Below are 18,268 nucleotides of genomic sequence, written 5' to 3'. Positions count from 1 at the left end.
GAGAAACCCCCATCTCCCACTTCTGACACCAAATGTTACTGAAAATTCCCCAAAATCAACGGATTCAGTATAGTGGTGTATGGTGAAACAGTCCCACAAGCTCAATAATAAAGAACGACATTTATTCAACACGAAGGCACGAATACACAGACAACAAAAAGTATTATTTCTAGTTCTGGATTATTATTATTAATCCAGATGTACACAAGAACAGTTCTTACATGATATAGCAGCTTACATATAGTGAATCGGTAGTAAAACAACCGTAATACCGCAAAGCTCAGTAGTAGTAGAAAGTACTCAGTAGAAAGAAGATTTCTCACCAAAACCAATGACGAATCGCTCAGCCAAAATTCTTTTCGGATTATGCGAATTTTTCTTTCATATGATTTTTAAAACATATAGATATCGATAGATATTGAATAAGCATCTCATTGTACATTGTCTATGAGGAAAATCTCCTTCAGAGTTCGTCGGCGCCAAACATTGGACTGATTTTGAAAATCTTGATTTAATATGAAAGCTTAATACCACTATATGTACCATCAATAATCACTTTTCCACTCCATCCTCCATTATTTGACCTTCACTGTAAGAAACTGAATTAAAAAAACTTTCTTTACAGAGTTTGCAAGTTACAATCAGATTTTCAAACTTTGTATGTTTTGAGAGCTCTCGGCTCCCATGTATATAGCCTGGTAGTCTAACTCCCACCATTCTAAATTTTCAAGAGATCACTAAACAGGACTTTGATAGAGCCTTCCACCTCAACATCTGGATCAATTTTGCAAATTTTAGCGCTAAATTGACAATTTCATCACTTTTATTTGCATTTAAGCATTCAAAATGCTCCGTCAATGTTATGCAGTTACAAATTAGAAATAATTTTTGTTGAATTTTACACATATTATTGTAATTATATTTTTATTATTCATTTGTTGTTCATTAAAGTTGATTGATATGATTTAATTCATTTTATTTGTTAATATGAACAACCCTAAGCAATTTTATTATTAGTATAAATATTGGCCAATTTGTATGGAATAAATTAAAAGAAAGCACTATTTTACAATGTGATTGCATGTAATGTTAGAATAGTTTGCTTGATTAGTTTGTTTGCAAAATAACAAAATTAGTTGAAGCTGAAAATTGGGGAAAATCTATTCAATTTCCAGACTTTGAGGCTATGTCTAAGTTTTATTTTGCAATATCTCTCGAAAATGGAAGAAGAGAGAGTAAGACAATACTTGTTTGCGTATCTAAGGACTCATGAGATTTTACATGATATACAATTTAGCGAAATCAATATATTATATATTTTATTCTGCGGCAATAACTGATGAATTGCTTTAATGTTCTTTTCACACAAAAAATGTATAGTGGAATACAATTTTCGAGATTTTTTTTTTTCAAAAATGAATGGTGAATGAAAGCAAGGGACCATTTGTTAAGTTTCATACCTATCAATAATTTTCATACGAAAAATTGTCGAAATCGGTACAGTGGTGTCATTGGGAGAAATGTTCTTTTTTCTTTCGACAATTATTTTAAGTATATAGAACCGATGTCTGCTAGTTTATGTTAACATCATAGAGTTTTAGTTTATTGTGCGGACAAAAGTGACATTACAAATCCATCTTCTTACGAATTTGTAATGTTTTTTTCCGGTAAAGTTAGTTTTATCCCAAAAAAGACTGTTTTACAGACAGCTCCGATGGATGCTGAATAGATACGCATCAATGACCCCCTAGCTTTGTACCAAACTTACAACTTGGAGAAGATTTTGGCAACTTTGGCGACAAAATAGAAGATTCTTCATCTGCAGCATGTTAATTGAATTAAAATACGTGATAAAAAGAATTAAGAATTAGTCCTCATAATATTTAAGCTTACTGGATATATTTCCCAATATGTTTGCTGTTTTAAAAGATTTCATTTACATATTCACAGAAAAAGGGATGAAATAAAAAAAAATAATAAAATCCATTTGGATATTACTTTAGAAAAGAAAGTTATTTATTGAATTTTGTAATTACAGGAATATTTTTTAAATGGCACTTAAGAAATCTACATACATTATTAAATCAAAGATTAAACAAAGAAAATTAAGATCAAAGAACCTTTTGGTCATTTTTAATCTTAAAATTGGTATTCTCTTGAATTAAAATTTAATTCCTTAAAGTAGCCAGTAACAACTTAGAAACTTTCTATTTCTTTCATGACTAGATATATCTTGCCAAGTTTTAGAGCGGATTCTCTAAGTAAATTTTACATAAATATGGCAAACGGTGAGACTTAGAGTGTTTATTTATCCGAACTATTTAATTAATTACTATTCAAATTAGGGTTAAAAATTATAAACATTTTAAGGAGGTAAATATGAGAATTTTAAACTGTATGACGTATAAAAAAACTGATGAAATAATATTACGAATTTGTAATTTTGCTTCCCTGCACTGTAAATTTCCTGGTAAAGCAGCTTTGTAGATAGAGTAATGAATGTTATGTCGATGAATCCCCTGACTTTGGCAACAAACTTGGCAACCATTTTGCAACTTGCTTATTAATCTAGGGACTTTGGTGACAAAAAAAAAAAAAAAAGACACAGAATAGTCAAGAATATTAGGGATATTTCGATTAAGATCGAAGATACATCATCCTTCCAGAGGCTTCTTTGATCTGTTTAGGAAACTATTAAAAGCCAAGAAACAAAGCCGCAGCCAATTGAGTGGAGAATTTGTTGTGTTGAGCTCAAGCGAGTAGTTGAAAGTGTTTGAGTATTCCATTCTGTTGCGGTTGTTTAGTAGCAATTTGCTTCTTGTGCATTGCTGCTTACTGCAAGTGTTGTTTTGTGTACACTTTATCTGTGTTTTGTTACTTGTCTTTTGTTACTTGTGTTTCGTGTTTTGGTGAAGAATAAAGCTAGTTACTCTTTATTGGGCCGTTTGGACTTTTCACTGTACACCCACCCACTGCATTTCGGATTTTTTTGTAACAAGGTTTGCTTTTTCCCACATATATGTATATATATAGAACATATGCATGCATTCGGAGACGCGAATATAGCGACTAGTTACTTAATATAATCACTTTACAATCAAAAACAGTCTGCTTACAGTGGCATGTAAAAAAATAGATGAATGCATTTAAATATAATTCGTAATATTTGTAATAGGAATGATAAAGCATTGCACACATTTCACAATAATCTAATTAGAATAAATTTTATTAATATTACATTATTCTAATGAACTCTAATAAACTGCGAAGTCTTGGAGATATGTCTATTCCATGTAATTTCCCATTCAGTGAACAAAAATCTGCAACTTCAAAGACATTTTTTTTCTTTTCTTGAGATGATCTTGATCTGCAAGAAAAACTCATAAATTAAGAGTAATATTCATTGGTTTAATTCTTAATAGATGCTCATATGATTCATGTTCATGTGATTTCAGTTAGATGAGATATACATTCAAACTTAATTTGAATGTATATCTCATCTTACTGTTCGTAAAATTAAAAAATATATATTTCTTTTATTATTTGAATTAATTAGTTTTTATTTTTTGGCTTTGTATTTTTAGGTTAAATAACTGACATTAAAATTTCAATCCAAGTTTTTGTAAAAATCAGTTCTTAAACTTTGTCAAATTTATTTTATATAATTTTTATATTTATATGAAAATGAATTATTAGGATGCCTCAGTTATTACAATAATTCAGATGTTAATAATAATAATTATTAACATTATTATTTTAAGTCTAAAGGAAATAATCTTATGATTTTTTGGATTTATATTCAACATAATTTGTTATTTATTAAATTTCTTTCCGTTCTTCAGAAATTCATTAGTACAAGTAGCTTTCTGAAAAAAAACCCTTAAACATGAAAATCAAAGAATAAAAACTTAAAAACTTCTCTTCCATTTATATCAGTCCATACAGTTAATAGTTTACGATTGCTAACAGCAAACTTGAAAAAAAATTCACACAATAAATTTCTTTCACTTTTGAATTACAATAGCTAAAAGTCGAATAAGAATTTGTAATATATTTTATAAAGAGTCTCCAACTGATGATTTCTAAAATGCTGAAAATAAGAATGTTTTATCTTCCAGCTGGAAAAATGCCTTCGATGATGTAAAGAATTTTATTTTATGTCCCTTGAATTAATAAATATATTATTGAAATGACTGCGAAATCTAAATTTATATTTTGTTTTTCATTCCGATTAGTCATACCTAAGAAAATGGCCTTCATGCACTACTTTCTCAATAAAAAATAAAGTTCTTTTGTTACCAAAATTTATCGACTAATAAGCACCAAAATTATAGATTTCAATCAAATATTTGATTAAATGAAGCCACAGAATAATCTGTCTATCTGACCATTCATTAGCATGTAACTCAATAATTAAAAAACGCAATTAGATATATACAAGGTTTTATCACTAAAATTTGAGTCTACGTCAAACTTTGGATGAATTCTTTTATGAATTAATTACCTATGGACATGTCTATTCATATGAATATAAACGCTAGATTTTGGCTAAAATTAAGCTGTATTTGCGCTTTTCCGCTTTTTGCATCCTTTAAAAATATTTTTAGATTTCCCTTTAGATTTGATTCGAGGATTCCAGATTATTGAGGCTAAAGATATTTCTTTTCCTTTCAGGTACAAATAAGATAAAACTATGCAAAGGTCAATAAAGTGCTGTGATCTTATTTGGATTTAAAGAAATTGGAAATGATTTTGCTTGTTATTTTAATTTTATGATGCTAATTTTATCTCCAAAACTTCAATTTCCTGGGATTTTCGGTTCACGAGTCAATTTGTTGAACGAAAGTCAGACTCACCACAGAAAAAATCCATGATTTGAATCCCTGCTTGAGAGTGATCCTCGAAAAAGTCTTCAGGCTGAATTCATTATATCTTTCGTTTTGGTTCTTTGACTTTAAACTTAATATTTATTTTAATTTGGTCATTTAAGATGTCATCTTTATATCAAAATTATAGATTTATGCTAGATTTTGCATCAAATTCATCAAAATATATGTTATTTATATGCAAATATAATTCACTAACCACTTTCGTCGACCAGCTGTTCATCAACATTTATATATTTAAAATAATTGGCCCAATCTACACTCCTTAGTGGCCCGATTTTGCTGATATTTATTTTTTATGAAAGATCATGATTTTTATTTGAAACATATTTTATATGAAAACTCACGTCAGATTTGGGACTTCTGACAAAGTTTTATTTTGTGATATTTTGAAAATGGAAGGGGTAGATGACAAATGATGACGTATCTAGAGGTCAAGAGCTTTCATATAAGATAATTCGCGAAATATGTCAAGGAGTTTGGGCTGAGAACTGGATTTTTGGTTTTACTATTTATTTTAAATGTATAGTAAAGACAACTGATTGGTTCTTGGAATCAAAATATTAAATTTGTTTCTAATTTTTGTCCCAAACGAGAAAGGCCGAAAATTCATTCACGCTCCACTACAGGATGAAATGAAATACTAAACGAGGCATATTACGAAATTTTACAAGAAAGTCGAGAACACTCCCCCTGGTTGCTCATAACGACGATATTTTCAATAAGCATTAGCTCATCAATGATATAAATCGAAATAAAAAAAATATTGATAAAATATTTGTGCGGTGGTTACTTTATATACAAAAGTAGTAATTTTTTTCTTATAATTTCAAGCGCTAAAATAACTGAAAGATATCTTGTAAAAGGTTTTTTTTTTTTTTTTTTTTTTTTTTTTTTTACTTTTCTCCCTTGACAATTCTCCCAATCAATACTATAAAAATAATACGAACTGATTTGGACATTTTGAACAGCATAGCAATTTAAACTAATCATAATAGTACAAGCAAATACGAAGTCATATTATTCCTTACCCTTTGTTTTTCTGAATAATTCGTTCCATTAAGCAAGATACAGCAACGAATAGCTCCGCATCCAACTCTTGATTTAAGTCAAGATCTAATAATCTTCTCAGATGCAGCATTTCATCAACCAAAACCGGGTCGTGAAAAAGTTTTTCATATATAACTCGAATTTCCTGAAATGACATTAGTTCATTTGTAAAATTTTAATTTATTTACGATTATCTCTATCTCCAATTGCAACAAAAATAAATATTTATGAGTGTGTTGCTGTTCTGTAAATAAGATTGCTCGGCCCAGAACTGTCAAACTTCAAATATGATGTAGTAGAAATATGCACTTCAAAGGGATTTTTTAAAAATTTTAATTAATTAAAAATTAAGCAAAATTTTGGAGTTTTCCTGCAATAACTTTCGAATATTCTAGAACAAAATTACTCTTGTGCATCATTTTAAAATTCAAAAAATTATATTTTTAATTATATAAAAGTTTTGCCGTTGATTTTTTAAATTTTTTATTAATTTAAAAAAAAGTATTTGAGGCATATTTTCTAACAATATATTTAATTTCAAATGAAGAGCTGAGGTGACCTGGTAGTAAGGCCTCGGCTTGAATCGAAGGATTTCAGTTCGAGACCTGATTCCACCGAAGAACAGTTGTCTACTAAAGCGGATCTGGTGCGCGCTAAATACTCATGCCCTCCCACAGGTGTGGGGTGGAAGCTTGGAGAGGGAGTACTACCTCAGGTGTCGTCCTCGTCATCTTACCGCTTTTCAAAATTACGAGGTTCGACCAAAAATAGCTCTAGTGTTGGTTTAAAACGGGTTGTTAATGTAACTAAACTAAACATTTAACCTGACCAAGCACGTTATAGGTGTATGAGAAAAATTAACTTCTATCAACGTGTTGGCAAAAGCTTGAATTAAAATTAGTTGCCTTTTATTACAAACTGAACTTAGAAAACCATAAATATCAGCACACGTCTGTATAAAATAAAATTATATGGAAAGTTATATTTTTTAGAAAAATAAGCGCAAAGAAAAATTTTCTGTGACCTTTTAAAATAACTATATTATTAATTCAGTAATTTTATATAATTTTAGGCAAACAAGTTTTATATATACAGGATATCCATTCTAATATAGGGTATAAAATTTAATGAATAAATTATACTTTGATCAGTTTGAGTCAATTAATGTTCTGATGAATTACGAATTTATATGAATGGTATATTTAATAAAATATTCTTGAGGCCTAACATTTAAAAAAAAAAAAAGTTCCAATCTTTTGCGAAAAATTGACTGAGTAATAAAAATATGAAATCACTACTTTACAAAAACACGCGATTTTAGACAATTTCATTGAGTATTTCGAAGCAGATACACCAATCAGACTGGTTAATAAATAATCTAAAATAATAAAGCAGTTGATTGTCCTAATATAATGATAATGATGAATATAATGATAATAATGAATATAATGATAATGATTATTCTAAAATAATGATATTCATCATAACTCAAACAGATTTGATTGCAGAAATATAAAACGTTTTTATTTAAAAGTTGGAAAAACAAGAATTTCAGGAATAGATTTATAGGACCCAAAAACTGCATAAAAGATTTCGTAATTTTTTTCAGTGGTACATTTATTGACCGAAACAAAATAAAATATTTTTATTTATGGCTCTTAAATCCTTTTGAAAATAAAACTGAAAACTTTATTTTATAATGAATCAGATAAATTTTTGCTGAATAATTCTTTGAAATATTGCATAAATTCGAAGTAAATATTCTGTATTACACATACTAAATAATTTAATACAAAACTATTCTATTTCTATACTTATGTTTTTAAAAACATGCTTCAACAAAAAAGTTTTTCTTTGAAACTTAATCAGTTCCATTTCAAAATAAAGTTCAATAGAGGAGATGAGAACAAGTTAGGAGAATACTTAGTACAATTAACGGAATGCCTTAAAGCTTTTAAAATACTATGAATTATATAATTATTAGAATATTAGACTTAAAAACATTGTGCTGAAGAAGCATTAAGATCATGTAACATTAAATATTGGATTTAAAATGTACTACTAGTCTTGGGGAAACCAGAGTTAGTCGCCAAAGGAGGTTTGTTTAATATAAGGAAACGCTATACTTGGTACAAAATCATTGCCATAGTAAATGTTCTGTGGAAGTAAAGGGATCTATCATGTTTGTTTTATTGCAATAATTTCAATAGATATCTAATTCTTGAATCTTCAATATTTGAAATTTCTCCACCAAATGATTTGAAAATGATGTCACATTAAATCTGGTTTATAGACATTAAAATGCATCAAATACTGTTAACTTTTCCATGTTCAATGACGTTTCTAGGCTGATCGAGCAATTTTAGATCTTTTGATACAGAAAAAAAGGCCATTAGATACATTTAAAAAAGGCCAATCTATTTAAATTTCAAATTTCTCTTGAAGATACTTAACTTGTCTTCTGGGTAATTATATATCTATGTTAAAATCATATTGCTTAGAAATGAAAGATATAAATGGCTTGAAAAATATGATCTGCGTCCTTCAGGTTCTTATACAGATTGAAATAAAATATGAATTCCCAAACCGGAAAATGTTTTCTAATTGGAAGTCCACATATCAGCAAATTAAAACTCCGAGATTCTTAATTAGCAACCAGATGCAAAATTCTTAAAAGATTTATTTTGGTAAACGGAGGTTGGTCAGTTTGAAATCCGATAATACTAAAATTGAAAAGAAAAGAAAAGAAAAATGCAGTAATTGTACAGTTGTCACTATTAAATTCTCAATTCTCGTATTTATAATTGCCCCCAAGCTGATTTACGTTTTTACGATAACGTAGCTAACTCAAATAAGTAAAACTTCAAGTTGGATTCAAAAACATAATTATATGATTAATTCTCCATTTGTGAGATAATCTAATAGCTATTTATGATAGATTATTATATTTTCTTTTCTTTTATTCTACTTTTTCAAGTATTATAATTTGAATTTTCTCACAGAATACTAATTTACATTCTCATTAGGACTAATTATTATAGCTACAATTGGAAAATTTTCAAAACCGAATAAGATGTCATAGAATAAAATGTGTGCCTGTGAGAAAATTTGCGACCATGTAAAGACGAAAGTGACGCGACTAATCGATTGATAATTTGCTATTTTGCTAATTGCTGAAAAGCTAATGTGCACACTTCCATGATTCTAAGACCTTAAATTCTGAGTCGAAAAAAGGTCAGTTGATAACTTGTGAGAATATGACGGCAATCTTTTTTTTTTTTTTTTTTTTTTTTGCAATCTCAAGGCCTTTAAAATGTATTCCAGAATACATTTATAAACCCAGTAATTAAATGAGATTATAATAATATACTTCAATTACAATAGTATCCTTCAATCTTTTAGTTCTTCAGGTCAGTTAGATTAGCTCCCCTTTTCAATTCTACATGACAAGCAATTTCCAACTTTGAATTCTGGTCAGATGACTAAAACTATAGTTATTAAGACTCCATAGAAAAGAAATCAATCTAATGAGGTTCACAAATAAATAACACTTTCTCGGTTAAATGTGAATCACATTGAGAATAAGCATATATCAATATAAAAAATATTACATAGAATCTAGGATTTGCCTATAGTAAGATGCTAATTGATTCGATTAATGGCTTCTGAGTTCAGAATATTGTCGTTTCTTCTTTCAAGAAAAATATTCATTATGCTGGCTGTTCGTGCCGAAGATCTTTAATTCTGTACAACATTTTTGCTTCAGGATATGTTTTTAACTCTCGGCCTGTGATACAGAAAGCTTCTGGCACGGTAAGATAAGTTATGCAATGATTTCGAATGCTTTTGTATCCTCAGATGCATCGATCATTTCTTCTGAAAAAAGCCATCAAAGGATCATGTCCTGCGACGTGATGATAGATTTTCACATTCAATGATCTTCGAGTAATAGTTGGAAGATTTGAATTGGAACACAAATTGGAACATTCGATGGTCCGTGACTGGATAAGAATACTTTTGTTGCATTATCTCCTTTTCCAAAGCTTTCTATTACACCAGATAGGCCAAGTAGTAGGGAAATGTCCAATTTAGTATAAGTCAGGCCCGTTTACACGACCTAATATTTGGTGAAATCGAGTATCCAATTCAAGACCTATTGATTTCAAAGTTAAGATTCTATTATCTATTTATAATGACTCTTAAAGGAATACTCCTTTTAATGGAAACTTTGATAGTAAATGGCGATATTTTTTAAAAAAAAGGTATTAGAAGTAAAAAATAAGCGATAGTTATATCATAATTCAGGAAAATATTTACAAATATTTGCAAAGTTTAAAACTAAAAAACGGTAACACAGTTTAAGTAAACGGTAACGGTTTTATTATTATTTTTATTATTTCTTTAAGAAACTCGACTGTTTTTTCTGTTGGAAAATGTTGCTCACTACACAATTTCAGGTAAGTCTCTTTAGAAAATGAACAAAAGAGGGGGGGGGGTAGTATCCATGAAATCGCTTTAGAAAAAAATATAATTTAGGGCTATTAGACATGAAGATTTGGAGAACTCAAATTTTGCCTATTCTTTCAAATATACAAGTTCTAAGACTTTATAATTTTTTTAAAAAACTTATCAATTAAGCTTATTTTTATTGTTCTTAAGGATGCAAAATTTTTAAAATAGTTGCATTTTTAATACTATATTGAATGCGATAAGTCATGGATACAGATGTACATACAGAAACAAGCACCACTGAGACATTTTTTTCTTCTCGATACTCTTCATATCTCGTTGTATATATCTTTTTCCTGGTCTCCGCAGGTCGGCAGTGTTTTGATGTGTACTGGAGAGGTGTTAAATCTAAAAATATGGAAAATTGAATTAAATAATTTAGAAACGATAACCGATAAAAGAAAAAGGGCATTTTATTTATTTTCAGAAATGGTTCGTATTTTTTAATGGGTTAATATTTGAATAAAAAAATCTTTTGTTTGACAAAGGCAGATTCGCCATAGGTAGGGATTGCAATACCGGTATACCGGGATACCGAATACCGGTATTTCGGGCCATTTGTACAATTTCGTAATACCGGTATTCACAAGTTTAAATACCGGTTTTTCGGTATTTACTAGAAATTTTTAAAATTGTCTCCAATATATGTTCAGGTATCGCGAAACATAGCAAAATAGTTTACGTTTTTGTTTTTATGTTTCCCTAACGGGGGAAATTAATTAGCTAATTAATGGCTTAATTAATTGCTTAAATCTAAATTAGTGAAACATTGATTATCCCTGAAAGAAAATATTGTAACCATAACTACTGATGGGGCAACAATTATGAAAAAAGTTTAGGAGTAATAGATGTATTATATCAAAAAAATAAAGAACAGAAGAATCCAAATACTGTGGATATAGAAATTTCGGATTCCAACTTTGAAAAGAGTAAGAGTGAGAGTGATATTGACAATGAAGATAATGACAATGTAATTGTTGAAGAAGATATTGCTAATGAGGATGAAATATTAACCTATCAAGAAATGCTTCCTATAATTTATAAAGTTCGAAAAATTGTTCAGATATTTAAACGTTCCCCTATAAAAAGGATATATTACTAAAATATATACTAACTGAAAATAAAACAGAATATATGTTAATATTAGATTCTAAAACACGTTGGAACAGTTTACTCCTAATGATGGAACGATTTTTGAAACTGAGAAATCCAATCCAAATATCCAATAATCGTCTTAAACCTGTAAATTAATTTTTCAGATAGGGAATTCGACTTAATATCCAGAACTATATCAGCTCTACTTCCAATAAAACTGACTATTGAGGAATTATGTCGGAGAGATTCTAATTTATTAACAGCTAATGCAACAATAAATTTCATGTTGCAGTCATTGAAAGAAGAGCACACATCACTATCTGAAGAATTATATATTACAGTGAAAAATCGCACAGAAGATAGGCATACCGAAATCGAAAATGTCTTATGGTATTTACATAATTATAATGATTTTAAAAATGAAAAAGAAGAAAAGAAAATAACCAATTCAAATCTGATTAAGTTTAGAGTAAATTTTCTTAAAATTTTTTACCCACAAACCTATCCACATTCAGAAGAATTCGGTTCAATTATCGAAGATTATGATGTCACTACTGTCGATAGTGAAAATGAATTGTCTCTTGAACAAAAATTAGAATTAGCGATAAATAAAAAAATTTAAACGAACCAAAATACAATACAGAAATCAGCTATATCCAAAATCATCCGACGAGAAATCGATTTATTTTATTTGAAGATAAGGGATTTAGAGATAAATACTTGGAAATATATCGCGTTTTGCTAACAGTACCACAAACTAGCGTAGATGCCGAAAGAGCGTTTTCGACAGTTGGTAATTTTTACACAAAATTACTTTTCAGGCTTAATGACAGTACAATGGATGCATTATGTTTTTTAAGATCACATTTCAAAACTTTGTAAAAGTACCACAGACTGAATAGTGATATTTACACTTTTTTTGTGATTTAAATAAATAAGATGTTTCTTTACTTTTTTTGTGATTATATACTGTTATAATTTATAAGTTATAAATTATTTTTTGTGACATTTACACTCTATAACAAAACTGGCAAAGAAAACAAAGAAACACCTCTGTTTTCTTTCTTTTTCTAAAATTTCTAATACCGGTATAAAACCGGTATCCCGGTATTAAGATTTAAAAAATACCGAATACCGGTATTGAAATTTTGGTCCGGTATTGCAATCCCTAGCCATAGGTAGTTACTTTCTTATTTTTGTTCTATTTTAAAATGAGTATGAACATTTGGAAAAAAAAATATTCATTACTTAATCTGAAAATTTACCTCTTTCAGAAAATTTAAAATGCAGTGCTTGTTCTGGAAGCAAATATAGTTTTCATACAAACTGCACAAAATTTTTATCAGAGCATGCTTAACAATGCCTTAAATTAGCACTTAATATAAAAAAAACACACCTTTTAGGGTTGTCATGTCAATGGGCAACTCGAATCGGCAAGCTGTAGGGCTTGGTATGACTCTTAGATCCGTATCCTCATGGGTGATTTTCTAAGAATAAAACATACGATAATTGCTATTTTTATTCGAGCATTGCACTTTTCGAGAAGGCATGTCCAGGCTACGATATAAATAGAATCACGGTTCATGGAATACATAAAAAAACCATACGTAAAAAAAAGCAAATCTTATTTTTCCAGGAAACTACATTCAAAAGTAGGTTTTCTTTACTCCTACAAAGAGAAAGGATAGTAAGAATTGGTTATCATGATAGTGAACGTGAATATTGCAGCATTCATTTTCACTGTAATACGAAATGGCATGAATGCTACATATTAAATTTATAAACCACATTACCTTCATTTAATTCAATATAGACTTTTTAAAAAAAATTATTATATATTTTAAATAATACCTAACTGGATGAATATGTTCTTTTATAACAGAATGCATAAAATACGTAAACATACGTAAATTCTTTCCGAATAAGACCAAACTTTCCAATTTTCTTCTTTATAAAGCTATTTTTCTTCTGGTCCTAAATTGTCAAAGCAATTTGTTTTATTTCGAATGCTTTTAAGTAAAATTTAGTTTTAATATATAAAATCTGAATACGAGAAACTTCAGTACAAAAATTATGCTTACTTATCTCAGCCGAATCGTAATTGCAAATGCTTAATTCTTAAGTACTTTTATTGTTTAATTTTGTCACTTTATGAATCGTAATTTATTTCATTAATTTTTAAAATGCTTAAATGAAATAAAAAAAATATTCTTTCTTTAATTAAGCAATTCTTTTTAGGAATAAGAAGAGACTTTGTTAACTTTTAAAAATTTTATAGATTTTTGGACTCGAGCCTTGCGTGCATCGTCTATAGAAATTGGAGAATCGTAACTTCGGTAATCGATTTTCCCGAAATTCACAATGTACGTGTGCCTGTCACATAATAAATTTGTTTTCCTGATGTTACATTGGAGAAGAAACTTGGTAAGATGTTCACATACTCAAGTTCCATCATCGTCCTCTGAAAAAGGTTCAAAATTAAGCAGAGGTGGCGGTAGAGATTTACCGACGGGGGGTGGGGGTGGCAAGCACAATATCTTTAATTTGGCTTCAAAATAACTCATAATAATTAATTTTAATTTAATTAAAGAAAATCAAGTATTATTTAATTCTTTTTTATTCAAATGCTGATCCTTTTTTCATTGTTAAAACTTTATAAAAGTATTTTTAAAAAAACAGGTTCTCAGTTTCTTCTCAGACTCTTGAGATTTAATTTCTCTGCGATCTAATTTTAGAAAAAATATAGTCATATTCCATTCTAGATTGTAGTATATAGATAGAAACACAGATTGTACCAGAATGACGTGTCGTGCTAAATGGACAAATGCATACTCTTACTATTTTATATCAGAAGCTATATAAAATGAATGTCGAAACAAAAAGTTTTATAAAAGCAACTGTTTTAGAAATCCAGAATAATAAATAAAAAATATTCGATGTTTTCTCCAAAAACCAATTTTTCTGCTTAGTCCCCTACCTAAAATATTTGTTAAGTGAGGATTGCAACAACCAGCAAGAATTAAGATGTGTTTCGAATCCAAGGAAAATAAGTGCGCGAACTCAACAAAAATTCACTATAGTTCGGACACGAACAATACAGAATGCAGAAAAGATACAATATGTTGTTTTTTAAGAAGGCTGGAGAAAATTTTGTAAATATATGTACAAATTTACTATTTTATGTAAGATATGAAAAATATTCTTATGAAAAATGGACTGTTTAAACGTTAGATCCCTCTTGTATTTATTTTTTATATATATTTAAGCTTAAAAAACCAATATATTTTATTCGAAAAAAAATTAGATCTTGAACATGAATTCACCTTTTATTTTTATTTATGCACTTTCTGACTATTCTATGTACTATTAAGTACTTTCTTAATTCGAAGTTATTACAAGCTAATATTCCTACCAAAAGGTGAGTTTTATCCCCTAAGTTGCATGAATAGGCTTTTTTTAACCCCTTCATATACAATGGCGAGTCTAACTCGCGTATGGAATTATTTAATTTTAAATTTTAAATCTGCAATTAAGTGAAAGTATTAAGTAATTTAAAACCCTAAAATCACTTGAAAGCGCATCATTACCTCAAATGCCCTTATATTTTTCTGGGAATTAAGATAACGATAATTGCCCCAAATAAGATCTGCCATCTAATTAGGAAATTAAGCAAATTCGTATATCAAGGGGTTAATGTGTTATTTATGAATATTCTAAGAATAACTATTTTAATCATCCTTTTAACAAGACATCTTTATTCAAAGTCTATTAAAAATTTAGGAGCATCTGAAATTATATACTTTTTGCCGATAATAGTAATTGGAAGAAAAGTATATATAAATGATACGTTCTCCGATTACATAGTCATAATATTGAATGCAGAGTCTTAAGCATTTAGGTAGTAAATCATTAAAAAAAATTAGTGCATACTTGGATAACTTTTTTAGTTAGCTAAAAAGCTAACCATACCAAAAATATTTTTTTGCCGTCAACTGCAGTCGGTAATATTTCTTTAGTGTAGCATGATAAATTAGATTGCAAAGGAAAACAGATGTTTTATTGTTATATGGATTTAATTTACAATTATACAATTTATTTACTCCAGTGATTTATAATGAATTCACATAATTTGGTTACAGCAAAATAACTCTTCTTAGCCTCATACTCACAAGAGTTTCAAAAGAAAACAGTATTTTTTTTTTAAATTTAGTTTAACCATTAACTAGATTTTAGTCAGGCTATTCTCATAGTGAAATGAATAAAATAAATTTATCAATTCGTTACCGAGGAAGTAACAATTATATGAATTAGATGATGATTAATTTTAGAATTATGAATTTGAATTATGAATTATGGAAAACAACTCTATCGTCCTATTCATGAATAATATAAAAGCTTCAATTTCTCTAATAATTTTACTGGCAGGTAATCGAAGTGCCCGATGAAAGCAATTATTTTTTCATAATCTATGATAAAACCTTAGCCAAAGGATAAAGATTAGTCGGAAAAAATGTGACGTCGTATTAATTTCCCAGATTATTGACTATTCACCTAAGCATAGTATAAATTATATGCTGAATGAACATTATGACATTTAAATAAAATGACTGAGAATTGGGACTCGTCGACATCCCTTCGCATTGAATTCTTAGTCAACCGATCAAAATTTTTTGACAAAATGCGGCGTGTATTATGTTTTATACACATGTCATCTTGTCGGTTATATTGCCAAAAGTAGTGCAAATGAAAAGCTTGATGAACGACATTTGAATCAATTGTCTGAAAATCTGTCGATACATTCTTCGACATTCATCATATTTAGTTCATAGTGGGCCGCCCAAAATTATCGGCAGAATGCGGTATGTGAATCACCCGACGGATATATTGCCAAATCTAATGCAAATTATAAGCTAAGTGAACGACATTTTAATCAAATGTCTGAAAATCTGCAGATTTAACATCTTCGGCACTCACCGCATTGAGTTACCACTTGTCGAAATGAGAATACCACCTTGTCAATACCTTATTCACTTGTTACCTTGTCGGTTATATTGCCAAAAATAGTACAAATTATAAGCTTAATGAAAGACATTTGAATCAGATGTCTGAAAATCTGTGAACTTAACGTCTTTGACATCCATTGCATTCAGTTATTAGTTTGGTCTATCAAAAATTGTCCGTAAAATACGGCATATTATTGACCTACCGCCCTATCGGTTATTGACCTACCCCCACTTGATTTTGCCAAATATAGCCAAAACACTGTAACCATTACTTGGATATTTTGATTGTTTACAATACATTAACTTTAAGGTGGATTTTAAATAATCATATTCTATAATGCTCAATTCTCTACAACTATTATGAAATGGTGAACACTTTTGCCGACGAAACTCTGAATTTCTCGCCGACGGGGGTGCAAGAGGCTGCCGACAGGGGGGCAATTGCCCCCCTTGCCCCCCTGCTACCGCCGCCTCTGAAATTAAGAGATCTGAATCAGAATAGTTCACACAAAGCTTCAAATGGGATACTACTTTAGCTAAAATAAAATAAGCACTTTAGCGACAAATGAGCACAAAATTCTAATTAGCATTTAGCACACCCTATATACGTTAACAATGGGCTCCTATGCATACAATTCACCATTTCCAGATATATCGGAAAATCAAATTTTGACTGAACTAGCAACCTCTGCAATTGAAGGGATTTTTGCAAAAACTTTTCGCCAATAAATGTCACCATTTTCCAAGTATAACTAATCAATCACAGTGTTTTACAATTATTGTACAAATAAAATTTTAAAACAATAATTTCTTTTGCTGTTTAAAAAAAAATGCTGACATGATTCAATTAATGCTATCGATATGGTAGGTGATCAAATGATTACTGAAGGCAACTAGTGATGCATAGAAAAATGCATTTCTTAACTTTTAGGCTGTGCTGAACTGCTTCATAAGATATTTAACAACTTAAAAATTACAAATTCTGTTTATCTTTGTACTTTTTATTAGTATTTACTAGGCATATTTTAAAATCGTCAATATATCACATCATGGCACAATTTCCAACAAAGGTTTGAAGAGATAATTAGTTAGAGAATATCTTTCTATCTTCAGTGCTAACGTCTAATAATTCAAATATTTGCTTTTGAACTCATATATATGACTTCACAATCAAAGTTTAAAATATTAACGATGCAAATTGTTAAAAATTCGTAATATGGTTTCCTGGTAAGGAAGAGATTTTACAGGTAGCTCTAACGGATGCTGAATGGATTTCGAGTCAATGACCCCAAGCTATTGAGTTTGTTTGTCTTTTTTGTCGTACAACCCAAAAAATGGATTTTTGGACTTTCCTATAATAATAATATAATTATATAATTCTGTAATTAGCAATAATTAAAAAAAAAATTCTAATGAATAAAATAATAAAATTCTGCCATAAATAAAAAGTGAATAATTTTTATTTATTTTGTATGATAAATTTATTGATGATTATTAGTTTTTCAGTAAAATAGTAAATTCCATTTTTAAGTTCCAGATGAAGCCAAATTCTAACTACAATCAAAGACAACTCGATAACATGTAGAAAGCAATGAGCAACCAATTCAAAAATGAATAGCGTAATAAGTGTTTCTATGCTCTCTAGTACTGAAGAGGGCGTAGAAATATTCCTATTTTATGAAAATAAATAACTTTCATTTTAAACACATAAATCCACCTCCTTGA

General features: G+C 29.1%; 1 protein-coding gene across 1 annotated transcript in view; it reads right to left on the bottom strand.

Moving 5' to 3' along the window:
• Window positions 1-3,234: 3,234 nt before the first annotated feature.
• LOC129966269 (uncharacterized) overlaps window positions 3,235-18,268 on the bottom strand; it is a 31,227-nt gene continuing 16,193 nt past the window's right edge. Inside the window, exons 6-9 of the mRNA XM_056080684.1 lie at window positions 12,937-13,027; window positions 10,672-10,793; window positions 5,918-6,081; window positions 3,235-3,367 (exon numbers count right to left, since the gene is read on the bottom strand). Of these exons, the coding sequence (XP_055936659.1) occupies window positions 3,235-3,367; window positions 5,918-6,081; window positions 10,672-10,793; window positions 12,937-13,027 (510 nt within the window). The remainder of the gene's footprint in view (window positions 3,368-5,917; window positions 6,082-10,671; window positions 10,794-12,936; window positions 13,028-18,268) is intronic.

Source organism: Argiope bruennichi, chromosome 4 (assembly GCF_947563725.1).
Source record: "Argiope bruennichi chromosome 4, qqArgBrue1.1, whole genome shotgun sequence".
Lineage (NCBI taxonomy): Eukaryota > Metazoa > Arthropoda > Arachnida > Araneae > Araneidae > Argiope > Argiope bruennichi.
The sequence above is the reverse complement of the archived record's forward strand: the minus strand, read 5'-3'. Positions and strand labels throughout refer to the sequence as shown.